We start from the raw sequence: 25,299 nt of genomic DNA, 5'->3' as shown, positions 1-25,299 counted from the left end.
AAAAGGATAGTTCGATATTAATATAGTCTATTACGCTCGCTTTCGGCATTTGTTTCCACGCGTTCTTTTACAGCAGTTGGAGATAATCTAAACAAAAGTAGTTATAATCACAGGAAGTTATATTTGAAATTAAACAGCGACGGAGAGAATAATATATATATATATTTTTCAAATAATAAAAACAATTTTAAAACCTACTGACACTAATGTTTTATGCATATTAAATCATCAGCACAGGTAGTGATAATTATTGTTGGGCGAAGGATTTGAACTTGGTTATACAAGTTAGAATTCTTACCAACTGCCTTAGGAAATTACCCTTAAAAGGAAAGGAAACTGTGATACATATGAATCTGTGTAAACAAGTTTGTATTTTATATATATATACTAGCAAAAGTACTCGTCATTGACTGAGTAAAAAAACAGCCTACAGAAAATGGACTCTGATTTATGGAAGTATGATAGGTTATCAAAAGGAAGGGTTGTAAAGCGATAGCTTCGAATTTGCTGGTATCAAAACCAAAGCAAAATATGATGAAAGTAAATATAAAATAGATAAACCCCATAATTTATTATACCATACCTGTTCACTATGAAACACTTATCACAATATCATGTGGATCTATATTTAAAAAAAAAAACTTGTTAAACTGTGTGACATATTTCCATTCCATGGAGGTCAGGCGCGAACGACCCCATAATTTTATTATACAATCCCTATTTAAGTTAAAACATACTTATCAAATTATTCTTATGTACATTTATATCAAAAACACTTGTAAACGTTTTTTTTTTAATTTTTAAATTTTTTATTTCCATATTATGTGGACCAAGCGCGTACGCAGACCCCACAATTTTAACGAATCATCATTATGCCAGATCAAATATACCTTGATACATCTATCATTATATGTGATCAGTTTTCTATAATAGTCAACCGTATAGGAGCCTAATCGTCACCAGACACACACACATACGTCCAGCTTTATATTATACTAGCATGGGTACCCAGCGTTGCCTGAGTTGACATGAAGTTCTGTTTGAAACACACCTGTATATTAATCAATTTAATCATGGTCAACGTGGATACCCCCACAACAAAAATAAAAGAACGGATGAAAACATGTAAATGTAATCGCCCCCAAAAAAGTACGTGATACCTTCTCCACCAGATATTTCAGCAGAAGGGCTACAAGAGAAGAAACTATTCTCCGGATATTGAGCACCGGAAAGACCCCCTGCAAAGAAAAGATAATTAAAAACAAATCATTAGCAGCGAATCTCCGTGCGGTCGCAAAAAAGAGAAAAAATATATCTACCAGAAAATAATTCCAAAAAACAATTAAATGAGATTTTCCGTCATTTGTTATTTTTAATGTAATCCCCCCACCCCCAAAAATTGAATTTGTCATATTTTGGGGTTCGTTGTGCTTATAAAATTGTTAGGTGAAAGTGCAGAACGGTTTCATAAAATTAATTAAATTTATTGTTATTTTATGTTTCCAATTTAATTCCTGATCCCACCACAAAAAACTAAAACGTTTTTTTATTTGTCATGCTTTGCCCCCCCCTCTATCGCCGAACTTGAAAAAATGCTAGAGCTGACATGTCTGGTTGAACGCTTTGTGGACAAAAAGTGGGTGCTCATTTTACGTTAAATTTATATAGAAAAGTTGTACCCCACACTAAAATATTTTTTAACAAATCTCTTCTTCCATATTCTTTATAAAGACTACTTAAACGTATTAGGCCACATAAAACAGGTCTTATTTTTGTTTGTCAATGTAAAGTTTCTTTCCAACTTCCCCAAAAACTTTAAAATGACGACTTTTAATGGTTTTAAATTTGGAGCAGATAAGTAGTTTTCATGATATGAAGAAATTACTTTTTTAAAAAGTGGGGGATAACTTTCCTATATAAATTTAACGTAACATTAGCACCCACTTTCTGGTCACCTAGTAATTTCTTCATATCATAAAACAAATTTAACTGTGATATTCGTTTTCAGCACTCCCGAAAATTGACGCTGTTTCTTTTTACTAAGAGATGCGTTCATTTTTTCATCTCATAATTTAGGACGCTAATTATGTTGTTAGTAATTTTACAAAAGTATGCTTTTGCTTTTCGTTCTTTTTTCATTATAGAACGTGTATAGTTGTGAACAGGTGCCTCTGAAGTTTAACATGTCACAAAAATTATGTTTACATTAGGAGGCGGTTAAGTAAAGTACAGGAGCACCTGGTAAAAACTATACAAATTCTATAATTGAATACCACCTACAAAAAAAAATTATATTTTTGTAAACCGCTCGTGTAAAGCTTCTATCTTTACATCATCAACGCTCTGCTGCCCAGCTGCCATCAATCGAAATAAATGGCTCTGGTCTTGGGGAGGCTTCATGTTTTGACAAGCTTCTGGGCTTGATCTTTACTCCGGATCATCTGATATGGAACACGTATATCAAATCAATTGCTAAAGTCGCTGGAAAGATGGTGGGATCCTTTTACCGCTCAGTAGATATCTCACTCCTGATGCAATTCTCTACCTATATAAAAGCCAGGTTCGGCCAACGATGGAGTACTGTTGCCACATATGGGCAGGAGCTGCTAGAAGCAGCTTATCCTGTCTTGACAGAGTTCAAAACAGATTTCGTAGCTTAGTGGGGGATTCCCTTTTCTCCTCTCTGCAACCTCTTTACCACAGAAGAGACGTAGCGAGCCTGTCCCTTCTTTATCGTTATTTCATGGCAGGTGCTCATTTGAACTTCGATCTCTGGTCCCCCCTCGCCAGACTTTCACGTAAAACACTCGTCTTTCTAGAACCACTATCAACAATTACCCACACTCTTTATCCGTGCCTACACCTAAACGTAGATTCCATGAACAGGGCTTCTTTCTTAGAACTGCTATCCTGTGGAACTCTATTCCGTTTGCCTGCTTTTCAGCTGACTACAATCTGATGACTTTAAGTCTAACGTGAACAAGTTCTTATTGAACCGTCCCCCTAAGTAATCCAAGTTACAAAATTCCCACTAATGTCTACTACGCTAAAATCACAATGACTAATGTATACCTATTTACCCTTATCCTCGAGTGGCCTCATAGCCTTGATAAGCAGTGACCCTCATGTAAAAAAAAGCTTACTGACAGCATTATTTACGTCCTAAATTATGAAAACATAAACGAATCTCTTAGTAAAAAAAACAGCGCCGGTTTTCGGTGGTGCTGAAAACGAATATCACAGTTAAATTTGTTTTATGATATGAAGAAATTATTAGGTGGTTAGAAAGTGGTTGCCCATTTTACGTTAAATTTATATAAGAAAGTGATCCCTCACTTTTTGAAAAAGTAATTTTTCATATCATGAAAATTACTTATCTGCCCTAAATTTAAATGTGATATTCGTTTTCAGCACCATCAAAAACCATCCAAAGTTGTCATTTTCAAGTTTTTGGAGGAGTTGAAAAGAAACTTGACATTGACCTTTTTTTCTAGGGATTAAACGACGCTGGATCACGTCGGTAAAATTGAGCATTTTTAATTTAAGATATTAAATAAATTATAAAGAAAATCCGTTTCGCAGGCAATTAAACACACTTGCTATGGTATAATTATTATAATAAATCCTGGTCAACACCGATTAAATTTTATAAACAAAAAGAGCAGAAGATGATGGATTTTGCTCACATGTGTCTCTGACTAACTCTGCCCTCGTGAGGATGCAAGTAAATGAGGACATTAGTTTTAATTATTTTTCTCTAACAAATAAAAAAGGTTACTTAAAAATTAAGAATAAGCTTTAAAAAAATCCTCCGAATTAAAAATAAAAATAATAATTCAGCTTAGAATAATATTTCGAAATGAAAACAAATATTTAATAACGTGCTTCGTTTCAATTAAACTGTCACATGTTATTTCCCCTTTTGGTTTTCTGGTTTTTGGTTAGAAAATAAAACGATTTCAGATTTCAAATAAAATCAGTGAAAGCAAATATAACTTGAAGTTTAAATAAACTAAACAATTAATTGTTTTAATTAGTACAGTTGAAATAAAGCTATTATGTCGAATAAATAATGTCATCTAGGTAATTATTTAAATAGATTTTATTTAATGTGATATGTTAATGACAGTAACTCAATAATGTAAATGTGGTTCGGAGAATGCTATATATTGAAAGTCCATATACAATATAATGTCTCCTTTGACTGTATCCTATCCTAACATGGGCATTAATATTTCTTGACCAGAAGAGGTGTACACCCATTTGGCCTTTATATTTCTTGGTCATTGGGAGTTGTACACGGGCACACACATACACATACACACACACACACACACACACGAACGCTACTACTTTATATATAAATATATATATATATACATGCATTATATATACATGTGTTATATGCATTTATAAATGTATGTATTACATATATATATATATGTGTGTGTGTGTGTGTGTGTGTGTGTATACATGTGTATGTATATTTATATGGCAAGCCACAACGAGACTAATTAGATTTTTCTTATTGCATTTTCTCATATAAAACTAGCAAACCAAACCTTTTTCTGATTCAACCGACTTAACCCGACTCAGCTGATGACATCGAGCACAGTATACAAAGGAATAGGGAAAAGGTATAAAGACAGGATATTACCCTGATAGACAGAGAATTATCATCTTGAAACGAGAGATAAGATACCATATTCTATAAGAAAATCGAAACAAAATCAAATATTTTATTATTTAGACTTGACTTAATCTTTTTTCAATGTCAGTTAACTAATGAATAAATATTTTCATATGACACTTTTTTAAATCATACTTTTTCTCTTTTAGGACGTTTGCCATCCAGCAAATTTCGAAGAATTCAGAAATCACTGGAAATCTTGAATCATCGATCATCGAGTGTTGAACCAAGAATCACAATCAAGGAATAAATCGTGTAACATAACAAAAAAAAAAGAGGAATATCCAAAAGTGTGCGCCTATACACACACATATAAATATATATATATATATATATATATATATATATATATATATATATATAGCACGCATATACATATATATATATACACACACAAACACACAGACACACATACTTAAATATATATATATATATATATATATATATATATATATATATATATATATATATATATATATATATAGAAACAGAAAGAGAAATAGAGAAAAAAGGAACACGCCAACCAAGTCACACACCCATTAACGTTTTGTCGTTATATATAAAACTCGTATCAAAAAGTTTATAATTATTTTTTATAATCGTTTTAATCAATGGAACTATACAAGGAACGTTTAAATTTGCCAGACAACACCGTGACTTTAATAAAAATGTTAAAAATCGACTCAATTACAATTAGTCAGGATATAATTTATAATTACTAATAAACGTGTTTAAGGTTCAACTTGATTGTGTACAAGTCGGCTATATATATATATATATATATATATATATATATATATATATATATATATATATATATATAATAAAGATAGATAAATAGATAGATAGATAGATATGAAAAAAACTTGAGCTTTCACATAATAATATATTATGCTTTATCGTAATTTTGTTGGAGAAAGACAATAATAATAATTTTAAGAGGATTAAATACAGCGAGAGGATTGCATAAAAAACACTGTTGCACACACACACATATATATATTTAAATAATATCTACACATTTACATAGATACATAGGGATCTTGTATAGTTGTGGGCGTGTTGCATTTATGAATAATAGTGTTGTTAAAATAATAAAAGGAAACTTTTTTCATTATTTCACGTTGGTTCGAGTTGCACCTGCCCATTAACTGTTGAGCGAAAATGGCGTTTCCTGTTACAGAAACATGTCGTCTCGATTGGTTTTTCAGTAAGTCAAAATGGCGGAAATCTCTAATCTAAGATTCGGCTGAGAATGCATTTATTCTTTTTTCTCTTACTTATTTATGGTATTCACATTAACAGGGAATAAAAAAGAAGAAAAAACAAGTTTTATCTAAAAAGAAATTGAAAATTCAGATATGTTGAACATCTTATCCAGAAAATGTGTTATCTTCGGAAGAGGAAATAAAAATGGCACAATAAATTGCGAATTTTATCTTGAACAAAACATACATTTATTTTAATACTATGCTGACAATAATAGTCAAATACTTTTTTCGTCCATTTTACAAAAGGAAGAGACATTTTAAAAGTATAAATGAAAAATGTAAATAGGTGGAAGAAAACAAAATAAAAGGGAATGAATTAATAATAATTAGTAATATAGTAAATGATACACACACACATATATACATACATATATATATATATAAATATATATATGCATATATATATATATTTAAAAAAAATATATATGTATACATAGAACATTGAATATATTATCGAGAAAATATATTTCAATAACAGGAAAATTGCGCCCACAATACTCCATATAAAACGCATAATATAAAAACTATTTTGTCTTTTTTTGCGTTGTCATTATTTATGAGGGAAATAAATCTCGGTGGACTTAAAATACCAACTAATAAAACACAGAAGCAGCAGCAGCAGCAGCAGCAGCAGCAGCAGCAGCAGCAGAGAAATTGCAAAAAGAGAAACGGATATTAACATGAAATAAAAAAAATACATTTCTATCATTGAAGACATATCGAAAATTTTAAAATGAAAAATAAAGCAAGTTCATTTTTGGAAAAAAAATACTCTCAGAAGTTTATAGTATATATTAATTGAAAAGAAAGATCATTGCAGGCACTAACAAAATATTGAAATAAAATTCATCATCGGAAAAGAGCTGAATAATAGGAACAACGAATTATGCAAAACGGAGCCTGTTTTTTGTGATAAAATTAATATAAGTTTAAATTATTGAGTATCCAATTATAATAGAAATAAATACGTAAAAATTATATAAATATATACTTATATATATATATATATATTATATAATATTATATTGTATTATATTATATTATATTATTATACAATTATATCTATACTCAGATTTAAGTGAAGGAAACGAAGTAAATAAATAGGAAGAAAATAGATAAAGGTTAATGAAGCCAGGTTATTGAAGTAAAAATATATATGACAACCTTAAGTAATCTGTTGAAAATACAATTAGAAATGTACACTTTGCAATGCTTAGATATAGTCTAAGTTATACACATAAATGATTGAATTGTACTTAATTCATATTGATTTTATTTTTGTTTGATTTTATTGGTTTTTATATTCTACTATCATCATGTAATCTAGACTAATTTTAATTCATATTTGATTTTATTTTTAACCTTAATTCATTTATTTTTAACTTGATTTTTAATTCATATTTGATTTGATGTTTATTTTATTTCATTGGTTTTTATATTCTGCTATCATCATGCAATCTAGACCAACCCTTAGAAATCACTTGTAATACCATGTATTATTGAACTGACATAATCCAGAGTTTGACGCCCTTACAATTCTACAGAAAGGAATTTGAATATTTCCGCACAAGAATATTTTACTATATTAGTAACGAAGTCCAGAAGTTTTAATAACTGTAATATTATTATACTTCTTGCTATAAACTATAAACTTGAAAAATATCCGTGTTTTAGGTATACCGATATAAAAAATTTGGTTCACTTTTATGAATTTTAAAACTTTCATATTCATGAATGCATTCGTATTTATGTAAAAAATATATTGTCTCATATATATATATACATATATTTTTTTTATCGTTTAAATGTTAAATAATCTCCTTTGCTTGAAAATTATTTTCACACATTTATAATAAAAAAAATGTTATAGTTTAAAAATATATGAAGCAAAAATAAACATAATTAAAAAAAAGTATTTGGACAAAGTTGGAGGCTACTGTATTTATGTATATATGTGTGTGGGTGGGTGGGTGATAAAGTCAAAATAAGTAAAACGGCTTAATTATTAAAAGTAAAAGATATGTAGTAATAAATGCATATTTAAAAACGAATTTATATAATATGTTAAATAATATAATGTAATATATTTTATAAAATATTAAAATATATGAAATAAAATAAACAAATTTTAAAAAAAGCAAAAAAAAAACCCAGATCTACTTTATAAAAAATAATTCGGTCTTTTCCGCTTTAAAAGCGAAAATATAAAACTAACCATGTTTCTTTCACCGTCAAGTATTCACTTCACAAGCTGCACCGGTCATCTCAGCATAGAGGATATCACCAGGGAACGGGACATTATCGAGGCCAGTCGCCATTTTGTACAAAATATGGACAGAGCGCGGTTACAAGTAGCCGAAAAAGACGGTCATTATTTCACGTTGAACAATACACGCCTCTTGGTTTTTCGACGCCTTGAGGAAGAAGGACGTTGTAACCGTGTAAGAGTGGACTGCGTACCCCTCAATGCCATACCACAGGGCATTAGGATGATGATGGTAGCCCCAACGTTTAAGACAAACGTTAACACAACAGATGCCGGTAAGTGACCTTTTATATATATGAATGTATATTATTGAATTTTCTGGTAAGTTCTCGTTATTCTCAGGGAGATAATAATAATCCATACGCCTTTTCGTTTTGCATTACAATTGTGGGCAAGTGTTCAAGTGTAACGAGGTTTTCATGCGTTAAAAAGTGACAGTAATTATAATGATGCTGTAACGCTTCACACGTGTTTACACGTACACACCGTCGCAAGAAAACAAAGATGAGAAAAAAAACTCGATTCTTTTTTTCAGTTGAAACAAACATACATTTATTTCCAGCATGATACGTTGTCTCTTGTTCAAAAGTCTTGGTCCTGGATATGCCCTTAAGCTATATCCAGTGGTGAGGCCCCTAGCTTGCGGGCTTTGGGGAGTGTGGAGCCACCCTTTCATTACCATTGCTCCCAGGTCCACTCTGACTCGGGGTGGTAGTACCTGGTAGGGTCCCGACATGAAAACAACAAATATATTCTATTAAAAAAATTTCTTCAAAATCTTTGGATTCGGCATTAAATAACCCGAAAAGGGTTGATATGCCGTAAAACGAAACCAACCAACCAATCAAAAGTCTCCTCGTTCTCCAGTGTGCTTAACAAGATTCTAACGTGTCGCACACTTGATAATCTGTCCGTCCGGCCAGGCTTAGGACACGTCTATCCCTGTCGATCTCGGGGTTACGTTTTTTTTTTTTTTTTTATAATCTTTTTCTTTCCTTCTTCCTCGCCATGACGTCATTCTCGCACACTGATCTGTTCTTTTACATACAGCTTCTGCGTCCGCGCTCTGTTAAAATAGTAACTTGGAAAACCAGTAACTATTTAGGAAGGCGGATTTCTTGTCAGCAGTTGACTGATAAAAAATAGGTTAAGATTGGAATGTAATTCTGATTGCGTTTTTGAAAGTTAGGTGTTAATTTGAGAGGTTGAAGTTATAAGTTAAATTGAAAAAAATGCAAATTTACATTTTTTTGTTTGAACAGAGATCATAGACAGACAGACATGTTTGATAAATATAATCCGTTTAGTCTAAATGAAGAAAGTACTTATTTGCTCAGAGCTCTGAGGGTGTAAAGCGGTTGCTCTACTGTTATAGTTCGGTAAGGAATCTACCAGTAATGACTATGACTATATGTTGATGTAGACACGCAGCAGCAATAAAAGTAATTTCTCTAAAATACGTTTTGTATGTGTGTTCCAATGTATGAATATTAATTATTCAATGGGTTAAGCATTAACCTATTAAAGTTTAACTTATTATTGCAATGTTTGATGTTGCCAACACGTTATACGTGATAACGTAATTATAATCTACTAAACTATATTTTTCCTAATTAGTAGAAAAATTAAGGGGAAACGTGCACTTCCGATAGTATTATATGCATTGGTTTTACTTTTTTAAGCCAATCCATTAGTCGCAGTAACTGCATTTGGTTTACTTTATATATTGATACCAGACTCTCATTTATTCGTAAATGAAATATTTTCTTTTTTAAAAACTGACCGTTTCTGAAAGGACTGGGAATTAAAACTGAAAACTTACAAACTTCTTATAGCGATTCTGTGAATGCGTTTATGCGAATTTTCCTGCGAATAGAGCTTGAATAATTAGAGTATGGCGTGATTTAATCCTTTCATTATTTATGCCATGTTTCAAAGCATTAACTTTATCAATTTTTTAATTGACCCGACCAGTTTATTTTGTTTTAAATAAATGTTGGCGAAAAAAAACAAACAATATTATGCTTTACATATAATGCAAAATACAGATTGTCTCAAAAGAAGCTGACGGATTTTAAATTTGATTAAATGTCTCAATATTTAAGTTAGGCTTACCAATTTTCATATGTAGGTAGATGAGCATCTCCGTGATTTTTGAGAATTTAGTAAGAGATCATAGTGTAGTTATTCTAATTTTATTTATACAACTTAATCTAGGGTATATTTTTCACAAGGACTAATTTTAGTTATGAAAAATGATGTTACTCAAATGTCCACCGATTCCGATTACTTCATCCGCCGTTACTCCACACCATACTGTACATTTTTGAGAGTGTAATTGCCGTTGTGCTGTTGCGTGGGGAATTTCTGATCCCCAAATCCTGCAATTTTGCTTATTTATTAACCCATTCAGATGAAAATGGGCCTCATCGGACATAGTGAGGTTTTTGAGAAAGTTTGGATTCCCATTAACTTAATCTTGGAATTGCATAGCGTATTCCTGCTTTTTTCCGGATTGTTTGGCTGAAGCTCTTGTGCCAGTTTAATTTTATATGGACATTTACCCTCTTCATGAAGCATTCTGTGAACAGATGATCGAGAAACCCCAATTTGACTTGATCTCCTTCTTACTGATGTGGATGGATCCTCGGCCACACTCTCTGCTAATCTCTGACGATTCTTATCATTGCTTGCGTACGGGGTCTACCAGATTTAGGGAGGTCACATGCAGACCCTTGCGCATGAAATTGGACCACCATAACTTTTATTGCATTGGGAGTAAGGAATTTTTTTTTGTGTAAGTTTCGTCGAAATTCTCTTTTGAGTTTCTGATATTGACTCATTTAACCGAAAATATGACTCTACGGAAAATATCCGCTCCTCGGTAGTGTAACGACTCAGGATGACCTAAGAAGGGTTACTCAAGATGATCTGAAAAAATAAAAGAAAAATATACAAAATTAAGAAAGTTATAATTTATTTTTAACTATCAGCTTTTTTTTTTGGAAACATGCATAAAAATATTCCATAAGGAAAAAAAACACACACATAATGTGAAAAATATAAATGTTTTTGGTTAAAGAATTAAGTGAAAATATTGTGTAACCCTAAAATAAAAGTTGTCATTGGAATGAAAATTTATATTAAAATGTTTCAATTTTAATAAACCGTTTCTATTTTGCATAACTACATATTAGTGTTAAAACCATATACTTTTTAACATCACGGTATATATATATATATATATATATATATATATATATATATATATATATATATATATATATATATATATATATATTTATGTTATCTTTAATTCTATTAAAGTGAAAATGTGAGATACTTCTCAACACAAACCATTTTGCATCTACACTCTTGGAATTCGATGTATAGAATATTCAGATATGTGGGAAACGTTTAAATTCATTTTCATCCGGAAATAAGTGCTGTAAGAAGTGGAAATTAAAAATGTAATACGTGGAATACCAACAGATTTTTATCATTTTTTATTACTGCGCATGACAGTTTCCTTATGTTTAGTATAAGTTGCTTTGAAATCGCATTTTAAAGATCATGTAAAGTTTGCGTGATTGGACTTGTGCTTTACTCACAGTCTTTAGGTTTCGATTTCAGCTCGAATATTTTTTTTACTTCCAAGAAGTGAACTGCTTAGAACAAAAAATACTCGCATGTACATACCTTCACTGTGAAAGTGAGAAAATGTGTGAAGAGACTTCTCAACCCATATACACAACGAATTTTAAATCTCCAGACTTTAAGTTGGGTATGTAGATTATTCCGACATGTGGAAATCTTTATAATCGGTTTTCATATAGAAAAAAATAACAGATTTACTGTTAAAAGTAAGTACAATTTTAAAACAATTCTTAAACTTTGCGGCAAGATGGCTTAATGGTTGCAGTACTTGACTCGCGGATTTTAGGGTTTGGTTTCAATCCTTGTTCGAGTATTTTTTTCTTACAAGTAGTGATGGTTTTAGCAAAAAACATTATACTCAGATGCATGTCTCTCAGTTTCTGTTATATTAAAATATGACATTTATGCGAATTTTACGACCGGGCAACGCCGCCGGACTGCTAGTATATATCTATCTCTCTCTCTCTCTCTCTCTCTCTCTCTCTCTATATATATATATATATATATATATATATATATATAGCTAAATACATTAATAAGGTATATATATGCATATATATACATATAAGGTGTTAATTAACAGCTTTTTTTATATAGCTTTTAGAAATAAAAAAATTCGAAGACTTAATATAAATAAGTACCTTATATATATATATATATGTATGTATATATATATGTATTACTTCATTTAATGACAAATTAATATACGAAGATATAATTTTATGCGTAAACTCTTCAGTATTTTATTCAACAGTGCTCAATACATAAGTAGAGCTTGTTAGTAAGTACTATATATATGCATATAATATGTATGTATATGTATACCATCTTCATCAATAATGTGACCTAAGTAACGTATTTCCTTCATCAGGAAGTCACACTTTTCTTCTTTTACTTTTAAACCGAAAGTTTGAACTCTTGCAAAAACTTCCTGTATGGGTTTTCAGTGCCCAACTCTGGATTTACTGGCTATGACAATATCATCCAAGTAAGCGCAAGAAGAAATCGAAGCCACCCTGCATGGTGTCAATGACCTGCTGGAAAATCGCAGGTGTGACCTTGATTCCGAAAGCTAACCTTTCAAACATATAGAGTCTCCTGTGTGTATTTATACAGAGGAGTTTTGAACATTCCGCCTCGACGGAGGTCTGCAAATATGCCTAGCTCAAATCCACCTTCGAAAATACTTAACCGCGTTTCATTTGATGAATATCTCCTCTGGTATGGGGCGTGGATAGTAGTAATCTTTGAGGGATGCGTTCAGACCACTGGAGAAATCCGCACATACACGAATCTGGTTTGTTTTGCTGGTCACATATAGGTAGGGGCTTCCCAATCACCGCTGCACATTTTCGATAGTATTCCAGCCTCTTCTAGCCGATCCAAGTCCTTGCCAATTTTCTCCGTTGCTGCAAATTAGACGTTTAGTTTCTTCTTGAAAAAAGACAGAGTGGTTTCTTTTAGTTCGAATCTTGCTATAGCCTTTGTACATTTTCCTAGTCCTGGTGAGAATACTTCTGGAAATTATCTTTTAACTCGTATTTCAGTTATTTTCGCCTCCGTAGACGAGTCTACTACACTATGACAGAATTTATTCATTGGTTGGTCCCATAATTCGAATCGCTCCATCTAATCAGTACCGAACAGGTTTTCGGGTGTCCTATGTACATATACTTTCACTTTTTTAGTAACTCTATTTAAGGTCACTGGGAGTGTGAGCTCTCCCTCAAATTCCACTTTATCGCCTGGTACAGCTCGAGCTGATTTGTTCGTCTTCCGCATGGTTGGTTTCGTTAGCCTTTTCAACGTCTTAAGATTAGTGATGGAGAGGTCTGATCTGGAATCTAATTGTAAATACACAGTTTTATTTGCGATGTTAACTGTGACATATTTGCTCCGGTTCTTATCCGAATCCAAGTCGAATCTAGTCTGTCGGACTCTTCTTGTCCTTATTCGTCCTGCACTGGATCGCGTTGTGGCCCTTCCTGCCACATTCGTAACACTACTTATCTTTGTAAAAACATTGACTCTACCAATGTTTCCCGCCACACCAATAGTATGGGCTTGTAGGGGATCCGGGTCTTGTGTCTGCGTGGTACTTGTTAAGTGTAGCCTGAGTTTCTTACTTCCAGCTTTGCTTTTTCGGAGTAAGTATTTTTCCGGTCTAAAGGTCGTCCTTCTAATGAATGTTGCGGCTGACTCCTCAACGTGTCTCGAGTTGTTCCTTACGGAGGCTACAACTTCTGGAGGGTAAGACCCTGTTCGCTCTCAAATCTAAACAGAGTACGTCGTATAATCTCAGTGTTTTTGGATGAGACTAGACCCTGCGCAAAAATTAAACACTTAAAGTCATCTACCGATTAGCCAGACAGAGGGAAATTATCGCAGTCTTTATTTACCATGGACGCGAAGGTCAGGTAATCGTCGTTGTCGCTTTTTTACAGGTTAAAGCACTTCCATCTTTTATGGAAGAGCGGGGTATTCGAGCTGAAAAGTTCGGATAAAAGTTTAACCGCTTCAGAAAATTTCAATTCACTCGTATTCCTGGGGAGAATATAATCCATAAACTTGCTATGTTCTCTGGTCCCTAATTTCCTCAAAAGTAGGCGAACCTTTTTTAGCGTTGCTTCACTCTTAACAGTCCACGGTAAATAAGTTGGAAGTTGAACGTTTCTATAACGTTCCATATTGTACTTTGGGAAAAAGCAAAGCTGTCGTCCCTGTTACCCGCTCTATCGAACATTTTTAATAATAGCTCTTCTTGTCTCTGTTGTTAGAGTAGAATTCCCTCCTCCAACGCTCGTTACCTCTCTTGAAATTGTAACTGGAGCTGTTTATCACGTTCTTTTAAATTTTCCTCAGCTTTCTCCTACTGGTCAATCTGGGCCTCTGTCAGCTGTGTTAATACTGTTTAGCCTCCTCCATCTTGTAATGGCTTTTTCCAAGCGCACGAGAAAAAATATTATTTCCGTTTTTGACTGGAGAAGATAAATAAAATAATAAAAAAACAAGAAATGTCCTTTCCTTTAGTGTGTACGCATGAGGAGGGAGCAATGTACCCCGTGTTTCTTGGTGACAACCTTAGAGATAACCCAATATTAGGATGGAAAACATTTACTTGCGAAACAAAAATAAAAATATACTGTGATACAATACAGTTGCAAAATAATAAAAATAATTGTGGAATTGTCCGGAAGTTAAGCGAAATGGCTAGGTTTTTATGTTTTCATGGGTATGTAGGGCACTTGTCCCCACGAGGAAGAAAAAAAACTCACTCTAGCACAGAGAGTTAAAAATAGAATATTTCAGAAATTCCACTCAATGAAAAAGTCTTTCTACGTAAAAAGAAAGGGGGGAAACGTTTCTATTCCGTTAAAACTTCACATGAAGTAAGCAGCAAAAAGAAAAGGCAAAAAAAACCCAAGTTTTTTCTTTATTTGAAAAATGTTCGACTTTGCATAAAATGAACAGTAGACAAGTTATAATTAGAATTGTTTCGCGGTGAATTTGGGTCAACATTTTTCTCTTTTTTTTCTTCGGCGTCATTACCTAATAGTATTCTGCAAGTAACATTTTGTTTGTCGAGCAGTTACTTGCCCGGCTAATTAGAATTGTTTTGCGGTAAATTTGGGTCAAGATTATTCTCTTTTTTCAATAAGCAACCAAATTACTTTTTACGGCATTAACAAAAATGCGTTTGGTACAGTTCTTTTTTATTTATATATGCAGAAAAAATACTTAAAATTGAGTCGAGAGCTTTACCTTGCCTTCATTTCCTTTTTGTTTTGTTTTAGGAATTTTGTTTTTAGAAAGTAATGGCTAGCCGAATTCTTAGATTGTAAATCCGAAGTTCTTTTGAAGTCAAATTAATTTCCTTTTTTCTTTTTTGTGGAGTTAACCCATGTGAAGGTCGAATCCGTTCGTCGCCAGTTTGTTATGGTTTTAAATGTTAATAAAAACGAAAGGAACACAGGACTTTTAGAAACAAGCATGTATTCACATATATTACAGGCAAGGTGGGTTGAGCAATACCATTCCTCAACTGTTGAGCCTTCTAATACAACCTGTTTACCAGCGTACCAAACTCTGACTACCGGGCACTGGTACAGGGGAAGTTACATCATGAGATAATCCATTAATTCCATGGAGAGTTGATATGAATGGCATTAATGTGACTAAGGGTTTGCCACCCCTAATCGGTGTAATCTCCCTATTGAATCAACGATTTAATTTTTATTTTCGTTTGTTTTCTCTCTCTCTCTCTCTCTCTATCTCTGTTTCTGCCTCTCTGTTTGTCTTTCGGTCTCTCTCTCTTTCTCTTACTTTCTCTCTCTCCCTCTTTCTCTCTCTCTCTCTCTCTCTATATATATATATATATATACGAGGTTTACCATTCTTCTTATCTTTTCTATTGTCATAATAACATCTACTCAGTCATTAAAATCTAATTTAGGCGTTAATATATTCTATGTTTGCTCACCATGATAGAACCGATTTTGACGGGAGGGGGTATTGAGGTTTTATTATGTCGTGGTTACAGAAACGATCAATCGCTAGATTCTGTCGAGGCAGTTATACGATTCAAAATCAAGTCATGTTCTTTTTTTATTTAACAGTACTTAAAACAAAACAGAGCGCGATAATGAAAAGATAAAACAGATAATGAAATTAAACAATGTAAGCTTGCAGGAAAATTAGAAACGAGCTTAGTTGAATCGGTATGATTCCGAAGTAGGTTTAATAAAAAAAAAAACTGGAATCCTATTAGAAAAAATAAATAGCGACGACAAAACGACATATAACTACAGAGTAAACAGAGACTTACAAGAGCAGCTCATCAGTTCTGGTAATCAGGAGGCGGCGCTATTAATGTTCGGTGTATTCACAATCGTGTGATTAAAATAAGCGACTATTATCTATTATATATGTATGTATTATATATGTATGTATTATATATGTATGTATTATATATGTATGTATTATATATGTACGTATTATATATGTACGTATTATATATGTACGTATTATATATGTATGTATTATATATGTATGTATTATATATGTATGTATTATATATGTACGTATTATATATGTATGTATTATATATGTATGTATTATATATGTATGTATTATATATGTACGTATTATATATGTATGTATTATATATGTAGGTATTATATATGTATGTATTATATATGTATGTATTATATGTGTACGTATTATATATGTACGTATTATATATGTATGTATTATATATGTATGTATTATATATGTATGTATCATATATGTACGTATTATATATGTACGTATTATATATGTATGTATTACATATGTATTATATATGTATGTATTATATATCTACGTATTATATATGTACGTATTATATATGTATGTATTATATATGTATGTATTATATATGTATGTATTATATATGTGTACGTATTATATATGTGTACGTATTATATATGTACGTATTATATATGTACGTATTATATATGTATGTATTATATATGTATGTATTATATATGTATGTATTATATATGTATGTATTATATATGTATGTATTATATATATATGTATGTATTATATATGTACGTATTATATATGTATGTATTATATATGTAGGTATTATATATGTATGCATTATATATGTATGTATTATATGTGTACGTATTATATATGTACGTATTATATATGTATGTATTATATATGTATGTATCATATATGTACGTATTATATATGTACGTATTATATATGTATGTATTATATATGTATGTATTATATATGTACGTATTATATATGTACGTATTATATATGTATGTATTATATATGTATGTATTATATATGTATGTATTATATATGTATGTATTATATATGTATGTATTATATATGTACGTATTATATATGTACGTATTATATATGTACGTATTATATATGTACGTATTATATATGTACGTATTATATATGTATGTATTATATATGTATGTATTATATATGTATGTATTATATATGTATGTATTATATATATATATATGTATGTATTATATATGTATGTATTATATAAGTATGTATTATATATGTATGCCATTCGGCTGACTCAAAAAAACTATACATCTCCGTGCCTCAGGATAAATCCATTGCCGATTTTAAGGATATTCTGTGACTATGCGAACCTAAAAGGCTTCGTTGCCATTGTTGCGAGTGTTGAACATTGTTATTAAATAATAAGCCGTTGACTATTCTGTAATTTGAACTACACATTTCCGGGATTATACATGCTGTCAACAAAGTCACTGAAGAGTTGAAAATCTTTGTCATTTTTTAATTTTGTTTAATTTTTCTCTATTGTAGATATTTTTCAGATAATATTTTGGATATTAATTATAAATAAGTATAACATAAAACATCGTACGCAATTATTGAAATTGTTTTACCAAATCAGGCAACGTTTTTGGCTACAACATAATCTCTCGCTGTGGCAATGTGAAATGACCGCCACGTTCCATAGATTTGACTAGCTCCGACTCTTTCATGTGGATATATCTTAAAGAAATATTCTATGTAAACAAACCCCCAAGAATTGAAAGAAAACATCAATAACAGAAATAAAGGAATTAAATTGCAATCCAGAGATCCCGCAATCTGTCATAAATAATGTTTTGGAAAGAGACATATTTGCGAAAAGTGAGCAAAATTTAAGACATTGTTTCTCATGAATAAAGATTGTTTTAATTGTTAAATTTATTAAAAACAATACCCAATGTATAAGTCAGATGTTGTTAAAATTACAAAAAGATATGACAATAAATAAAGAATCTATTTGAAAGTTCAAAATCCTTTAGTTAGTTTTTGGACACCCTGGATTTGAGGGCTCCAAATTCAACACTGCTCTCATTGCTTGTTACTCTAAATTTAGCACACTGTTATCAACATTTCCTAATATAAATTCGACCAGCAAGTGTTGAAGCTCATTGCTGTCAAATGTCACTATTCCAGATCAAACCGACCGCTGCCAAAGGTCACTGCTCAAAATTCCACTAATCTCTGATAAACATGCTTTTTTTTAAATTAAAACCGGTTGCATCTAATTAGCATACGGAGTGACAAGAATCCTCGTTAATTCACGAGATAATCAGCATATACTTAGCAGCAGTAGCCATTTTTTCTTTATTTTGTGTCTATCATTAAACACTACATGCTGAACAGAATCAAAGCTATGTACCTATTTTAAACAAATTACTCACAAGCATCATTAATCCATTTAGTATAAACTAGCAGGGAAACCCGGCGTCGTATGAAATTGAATAAGGATGATATATTGTTAACACTCATATATTTTTATTGTCATCGGAAGCAAAGAAATCGCCAAGTTTACTAATAAACGATTTATGATGAGTTGAATACCAATTGCGTTGCTCTTGGAGAAAGATTTACATTCCTCCATGCAGTGACTTTAACCACAATATATCGCAGTCTACATTGCACTTCAGAGAACGTTCTGTTGGTTTTATTAAATTATTTTTAATATATCATAGTTAATGGCTTAAATAAGTTTTAGAATAAACAGAATAATTAATTTCGAACACGACCTACTTATAGAAAAAAAAAACTGTATGTCTGACTTAACGGTGATAATGGTATATTTAAGTTTAAAATGAAAAAGTCAATTATATTAATTATTTGTTGCAATTGTGCACTAAACAAAAACATTAATTTCGACAACGCCCCTCTTATATCACAGAAACAATTGTTGATCTAATATGTTGGGCTTTTCGGTTTACATGGAAACAAAACTTCTCAAATGCACTTGTGATGTTAGGCTATGTAAAATGTTAGTGTTGGTCAAAACCGCCTGTTTTATATTTTTCATCGGAGTATTCTAATTATAGATACTTATCGACAACATTCCGAGACAGTCTTTCTCAGAACACTGCCAGGCCGATAAAGTACCATCGAGTGAAATTTAATTAAAACCGGTCCAGACGTTTTCGAGTCCATAAAAAAGGAACTCACACACAGACAAAGTTCCTTTTACATAATAGTAGATATAATATGAATATTGTTGTCATTCATTTCACTCATATCTTTTTACTTATAGTTTCATTAAAAAATGTTAACAGTTATATCTTCGTTTACTAATGTTTCTTGTCTGTGAAGAGAAAACCATGTCAAATTTCCATACAAAGGTTTGATATGCACAGAGATGCATATTTTAGACAGAAATGTTTTAAATTGGGTTACATTTTCTAAGTCCGATGCTATTCACGAATAATATATGAATGCTAAACATATGAGAATTAGGTCACAAGAATAAGAAACCAAAGATTTAGCTTTCAAGAGGAAATACCTCTAAGGATGTATTTGTATATGAATAGCGCCTTTAAGTACAACTAAGAAAAACGTATTCGTATGAGTTGAGGAAGGATTAATAAATGATTTCCCCTAAAGATATAACTATTCATCGTCGTCGGCAACAGCATAAAAAGGTTCCATATTTTGAAAATACAGGCTGTCTTAATTGTCTATAATGATCAACTCGTGATACCGTTTCACTTAGCTGCATACTTACAGGGTATAAGCTCATCTCCATATAATATAATATTTTGATTGCAGAAATTCCCCTCTGGACCAAACTATCTTAGGTTTGCAACAACAGATGCCACAGAAAAATCCCATACATCTACTTTGATAGCCACTATCTTATGTAGATGAAGACCACCATTTCTGCCATATTCACTCGTGATAATAAAATGTTACATTACGTCCGATGAGCAAACCCCATCACAATCGCCACATCTACAGAAAAAGAAATTCTTGTTTTTGTTTGCTCCCAATATTTAGTGCTCTCACCGCTACTAGTTGTCACCGTGTCAAATTTTAGATTTTTCAATTGTAGTGTGCTGGCTATAACTGGCTGAGACATACATGAATAAAACATATTCTTTCCGATTTCCGAATGCTAATAACGGTTCTCTAACCATGTTTCGCTCTTTCTGATTGTCTGTGAGCTGCCATTCTCATATTCTAGAATAAAAACTAATTTCTAAATAAACGAGCATTTTTTAAAGTTTACAAATATGACATCGCTCTCCCCAGGAGACACTAGCGCTAGTCCGGAACACTAAAAAAATGTAAACACAGCAATGGTTTGGGAATGTAAACATGTACAAGATACTGACACGGTACTATTCCTCCTAAATAAAAACCTGACCTAAAAAAAAACATGTTTTCCTTTGCATATTTTTTTTTTACATTTACTATTCCGGTTGACGATTAGATTGTTACGATTATCATACGCTACAATCAATTTTAATGTACATTTAATTCTATATGGAAATACTTAGTCGTTAGATACTTGTGCTTTAACCAATTTTGAATTCTGTGGGCTATTTTATTTAATTTTCTTATCCGAACTGAATCCCGAAATCGTGCACACTTATTTTTGATGGAGGAAGGTACATCAGTTCATAGGGCTCACCCCCACAATTTTCCTTAGAATGAGGATTTTGATGATTTAGAAAATCTAATTGGAATTTTGCGGAGACAAGTACTTATCAAGATAGAAAGAACTATATAATAAACTGTAATTCACTGATTTCCAGGTTTGTACAAATACGCGATAAACAAATCTACTTCTATACTATCGATACTGTCACTCCTAATTTTCTTTTTAGCATTTTCAGGTGGGTAGGTTGACAACGATTATCACGGTTAAATTTGGGGAAATTATACTTCCCCACCAAAAAACGAGGGTTGTCTACTCCGAAAGCCCACATTATTATAGAGATGTTCAGAGTGTCTATTTCGAACGCTGGGCTAAAGATGGGGAGGTTGGTGGTGTCTATTTCGAAAGCCGTTCTTAACATAGTGTTTGGGATCTCTATTCCAAACACCGTTCTTCTTAACAAGACAACACTCAAAGAAGTGAAGTGGAAAAAGTCGAAAATGTTTTGTTTTACAGGTAAAAAAGACGACATAAAACTAGAATTTAATACAATTAGTAAAAGAGTTGAAAAGAAGAGGAAAAAGCGAGCAACAAACGGAAAAAAAAGTTAGGACTGCTACTACTGATTTACGTATTCACTTGATTGCTTTTTTTGTAGATTTAAACTATCTGCAGGTATTGCCATACACTAGCAGTAATCGCCAATAAAAGCTAACTTATTTCATTTAGGCCACGACCGTTAATGTCCGCAATTGTTTACTGACGGCAGTAGTAAGCAACAATAACTGTAGTTTACTTTTTTGTGAGGGGTGAGGAAGGTTTCCACCGGGCAACGCAGGTTAACGGGTCCTGCTAGTTATATATGTGCGTCACATATCCACTGGACGGTATTATTGTATTTAATTTTTGCACGTTTAAATAATCAAATATTGCTTAATAAAAATGTACACTTAGTATGCCGTGATTGTTTATACCACGGTACGTCAAGACATACACGTGTCGATTCTTCCGTAGTCAATCTTTTCCGTGAGATAATCCCACTACAACACCATTATATTTCAGTTTGCATTTCAACCTCGCAAACTTTTAATTTCCACTCATGTGCTGTTAACTCTACCTTGAACTACGGATGTTATTGAAACATACGTTTTTGAAAAGCCTTAATAAATCTCTTTGCGGAAATATCGACCAGCGACTAATCAGTCTGTGTTAATTTATTAATAGCCTATAATTTTCCTTTGAATTATAAAAAGGCATATTTGTGTTTATATATATATATATATATATATATATATATATATATATATATATATATATGTGTGTGGGGGGGTGGATATGTATATATATGAAACTAAAAAGAAACATAATTTTTAAACAGGCGTAAACAACATAACACCTTTGAGTATACTCTTTGCTTGATATATATTTACAAAATATATTATCGCCTTATATATATATATATTTATATATATATATATATATATATATGTGTGTGTGTCTGTGTGTCTGTGTGTGTATGTGTGTTTGCAACCCTTTTTTACTGAAAACGAGCTGCCTGTGTTTGCACGTTGACATAGAATTTTTGTAGTGACTTGCACATGCGTTTTTAATTAATTTAAATATACATAAATACATATATGTATATATATTAGGTATCTATAATTCTTCTCTACAGATCTAGAGCACCACACACACACACACACACACACACACACATATATATATATATATGTTTGCATGTATGCATGTATATATCTGCATATATATGCATATATATCTGTATATATATATATGTATATATATATATGTAAATATATATCTATATATATCTATATATGTATATTATATATGTATATATATATGTTTATATATATGTATGCATATATGTATATATGTGTAAATACATGTATAAATGTATATCTATATGTATGTATATATATATATATGTAAAAATGTAAGTATCTATATATGTGTATATATATGTATACACACATATGCATATATATACACACACACACACACACACACACATATATATATATATATATATATATATATATATATAATTATTTTTACTATAATGATTAAATACCTACAGACACTAGTGTTTCATCCTTTCGGGAATCTTCAGTGCAGGGTGACAGGATTAATACCAGTCGAACGATTTTAACCCCGCAACACGAGACATCTCTGGCTCGATTAGCGAAGACCTTATCCATTCGGCTGCCATTAACCGTGTGAAATAACGTTGAATTTAAACATTTTAATTTTAAATGTTCATTTATATCAGCCAGACGGCGATCTAATCGTTATACGATGATCTATTCATAAGAGCTAAATTGACCGACTTTAATTCAACTGAAAGTGCTCCACGATAAGAAAGGAATTTCTTAAAGGGGCTGTTATATATATATATATATATATATATATATATATATATATATATATATATATATATATATATATATATATATATATTGTAACACTTTTAGCACTGAAATTTTCCATTCGTAAATACAAATTACATTTCAGCATTCGTAAACGTAGCGAACTTGTCTTTTTAAAACTTCGTGTCCTTAATATCAACGGTAAGTTATTTGTAAGAATTAGTGACATTTAAAATAAATACAAGAGTCCATCTTAAACACCTAAGAATATATTGACTTTTTCGATATAACAAGAATGTCTGATTCAACGAAAGTTTATTTAATAAAGTTTATCTGTTGATTTATTTGTTCTTGTTGAATACAATTTTAGACATGATCTGTAAATAACACACGCAATCTTTCGAGAAAAAGATGATTCTATGACGAGTTCAGTGTTTAATACAATTGAACCCTGTTTCGGATAATGTATTCTTGTTTCATTCAAGAAGGCTTTTAATTTTAAGTAATTATAATATTACGTGATTTAATTGAAAATCGTTACAATACAATATTTTAATGGAATTCTGATGTTGGTGTGTTCTATTCCCGAACATAGTGATTATATTTTGATATTTTGAAGACACTGTAAAATGTGTTTCAGGACATGACAATTGCCAGGACAATTTTATAATTATATATATTTTTTTGATTCTTTCAACGATACACCCTAAAAATCCTACATACGCTGTAAAACGACTAATTTGTAGTTAAACAGTTTTATCAGGTGTTTCATATTTTATCAAGGACAAGAGGCCACTCGAAGATTAGGATTAATTAGTAAACACGGGGCTTAATTTTTGGGTGGAAATTTATAATTTAAAAGTGTTGCTCAACTAAAATTTATTTACATTGAACTTGAGGACGAGGATGTTATAGTAACTGTAGAAGCAGGCTCCTGGTATTGTGTTCAACAAAAGGGCAGTTCTTGGAATTCTCGTTCAGTTTTATGCACACATAGAAAGTAAGGGTGTTTGTTTGCAATCGTTGAAGCTAAACGGGTAGTTACAATATACGTTTTACACGAAAAATTGAAGCTCAGTCGAACAAATGTCATAAAAATAACGATAGAGCAAATAGAGACGAAAAAAGCTTTCGAAAAAATCTTGTATAAGAATCAGAAACTGAAAATTTAGCATTCAAGAGGAATGTAACGCAGTGCACATTCACGCGCACGTTAACATGTAGACAATCGGGACCCAATACGTTGTAGAAGAGTACGTCGCAAAAAAAAAAAAAAATAGGAGAAGTAATAACTCCACTCCTTTTTGTGTAACGAGGACATTTATTTCTGAGTACTTTCCCAAATAAAACGTGACCGTACTCCTTTTATTTAACCTCTGTCCTCTCGACTGTTGTTTCGAATGTGTTCTCGAAAATGATCTCAAACGTGCTCCTCTGTCTGTACATGCGTTGTTTTTTAATAGCCCTTTTCTTTTTTCCTACCATGGCGTAATTTCGCACGCGGATCGGAATTAGCATACACCCCATACTCTGTTACAGAAAGATCTATAATTACACTTTAAGCAAGAAAAGAAATGGACCAA

General features: G+C 31.6%; 1 protein-coding gene across 1 annotated transcript in view; it reads left to right on the top strand.

Moving 5' to 3' along the window:
* LOC145292074 (uncharacterized) overlaps positions 1 to 25,299 on the top strand; it is a 547,340-nt gene that overhangs the window by 211,285 nt on the left and 310,756 nt on the right. The window contains exon 2 of the mRNA XM_080138130.1: positions 4,840 to 8,502. Within this exon, the coding sequence (XP_079994256.1) occupies positions 8,178 to 8,502 (325 nt within the window). The 5' untranslated portion in view covers positions 4,840 to 8,177. The remainder of the gene's footprint in view (positions 1 to 4,839; positions 8,503 to 25,299) is intronic.

This window comes from Euprymna scolopes, chromosome 13 (genome assembly GCF_053919585.1).
Source record: "Euprymna scolopes isolate OS-2025 chromosome 13, ASM5391958v1, whole genome shotgun sequence".
NCBI classification, from domain to species: Eukaryota; Metazoa; Mollusca; class Cephalopoda; order Sepiida; family Sepiolidae; genus Euprymna; species Euprymna scolopes.
This window is presented reverse-complemented; position numbering and strand designations above follow the sequence as displayed.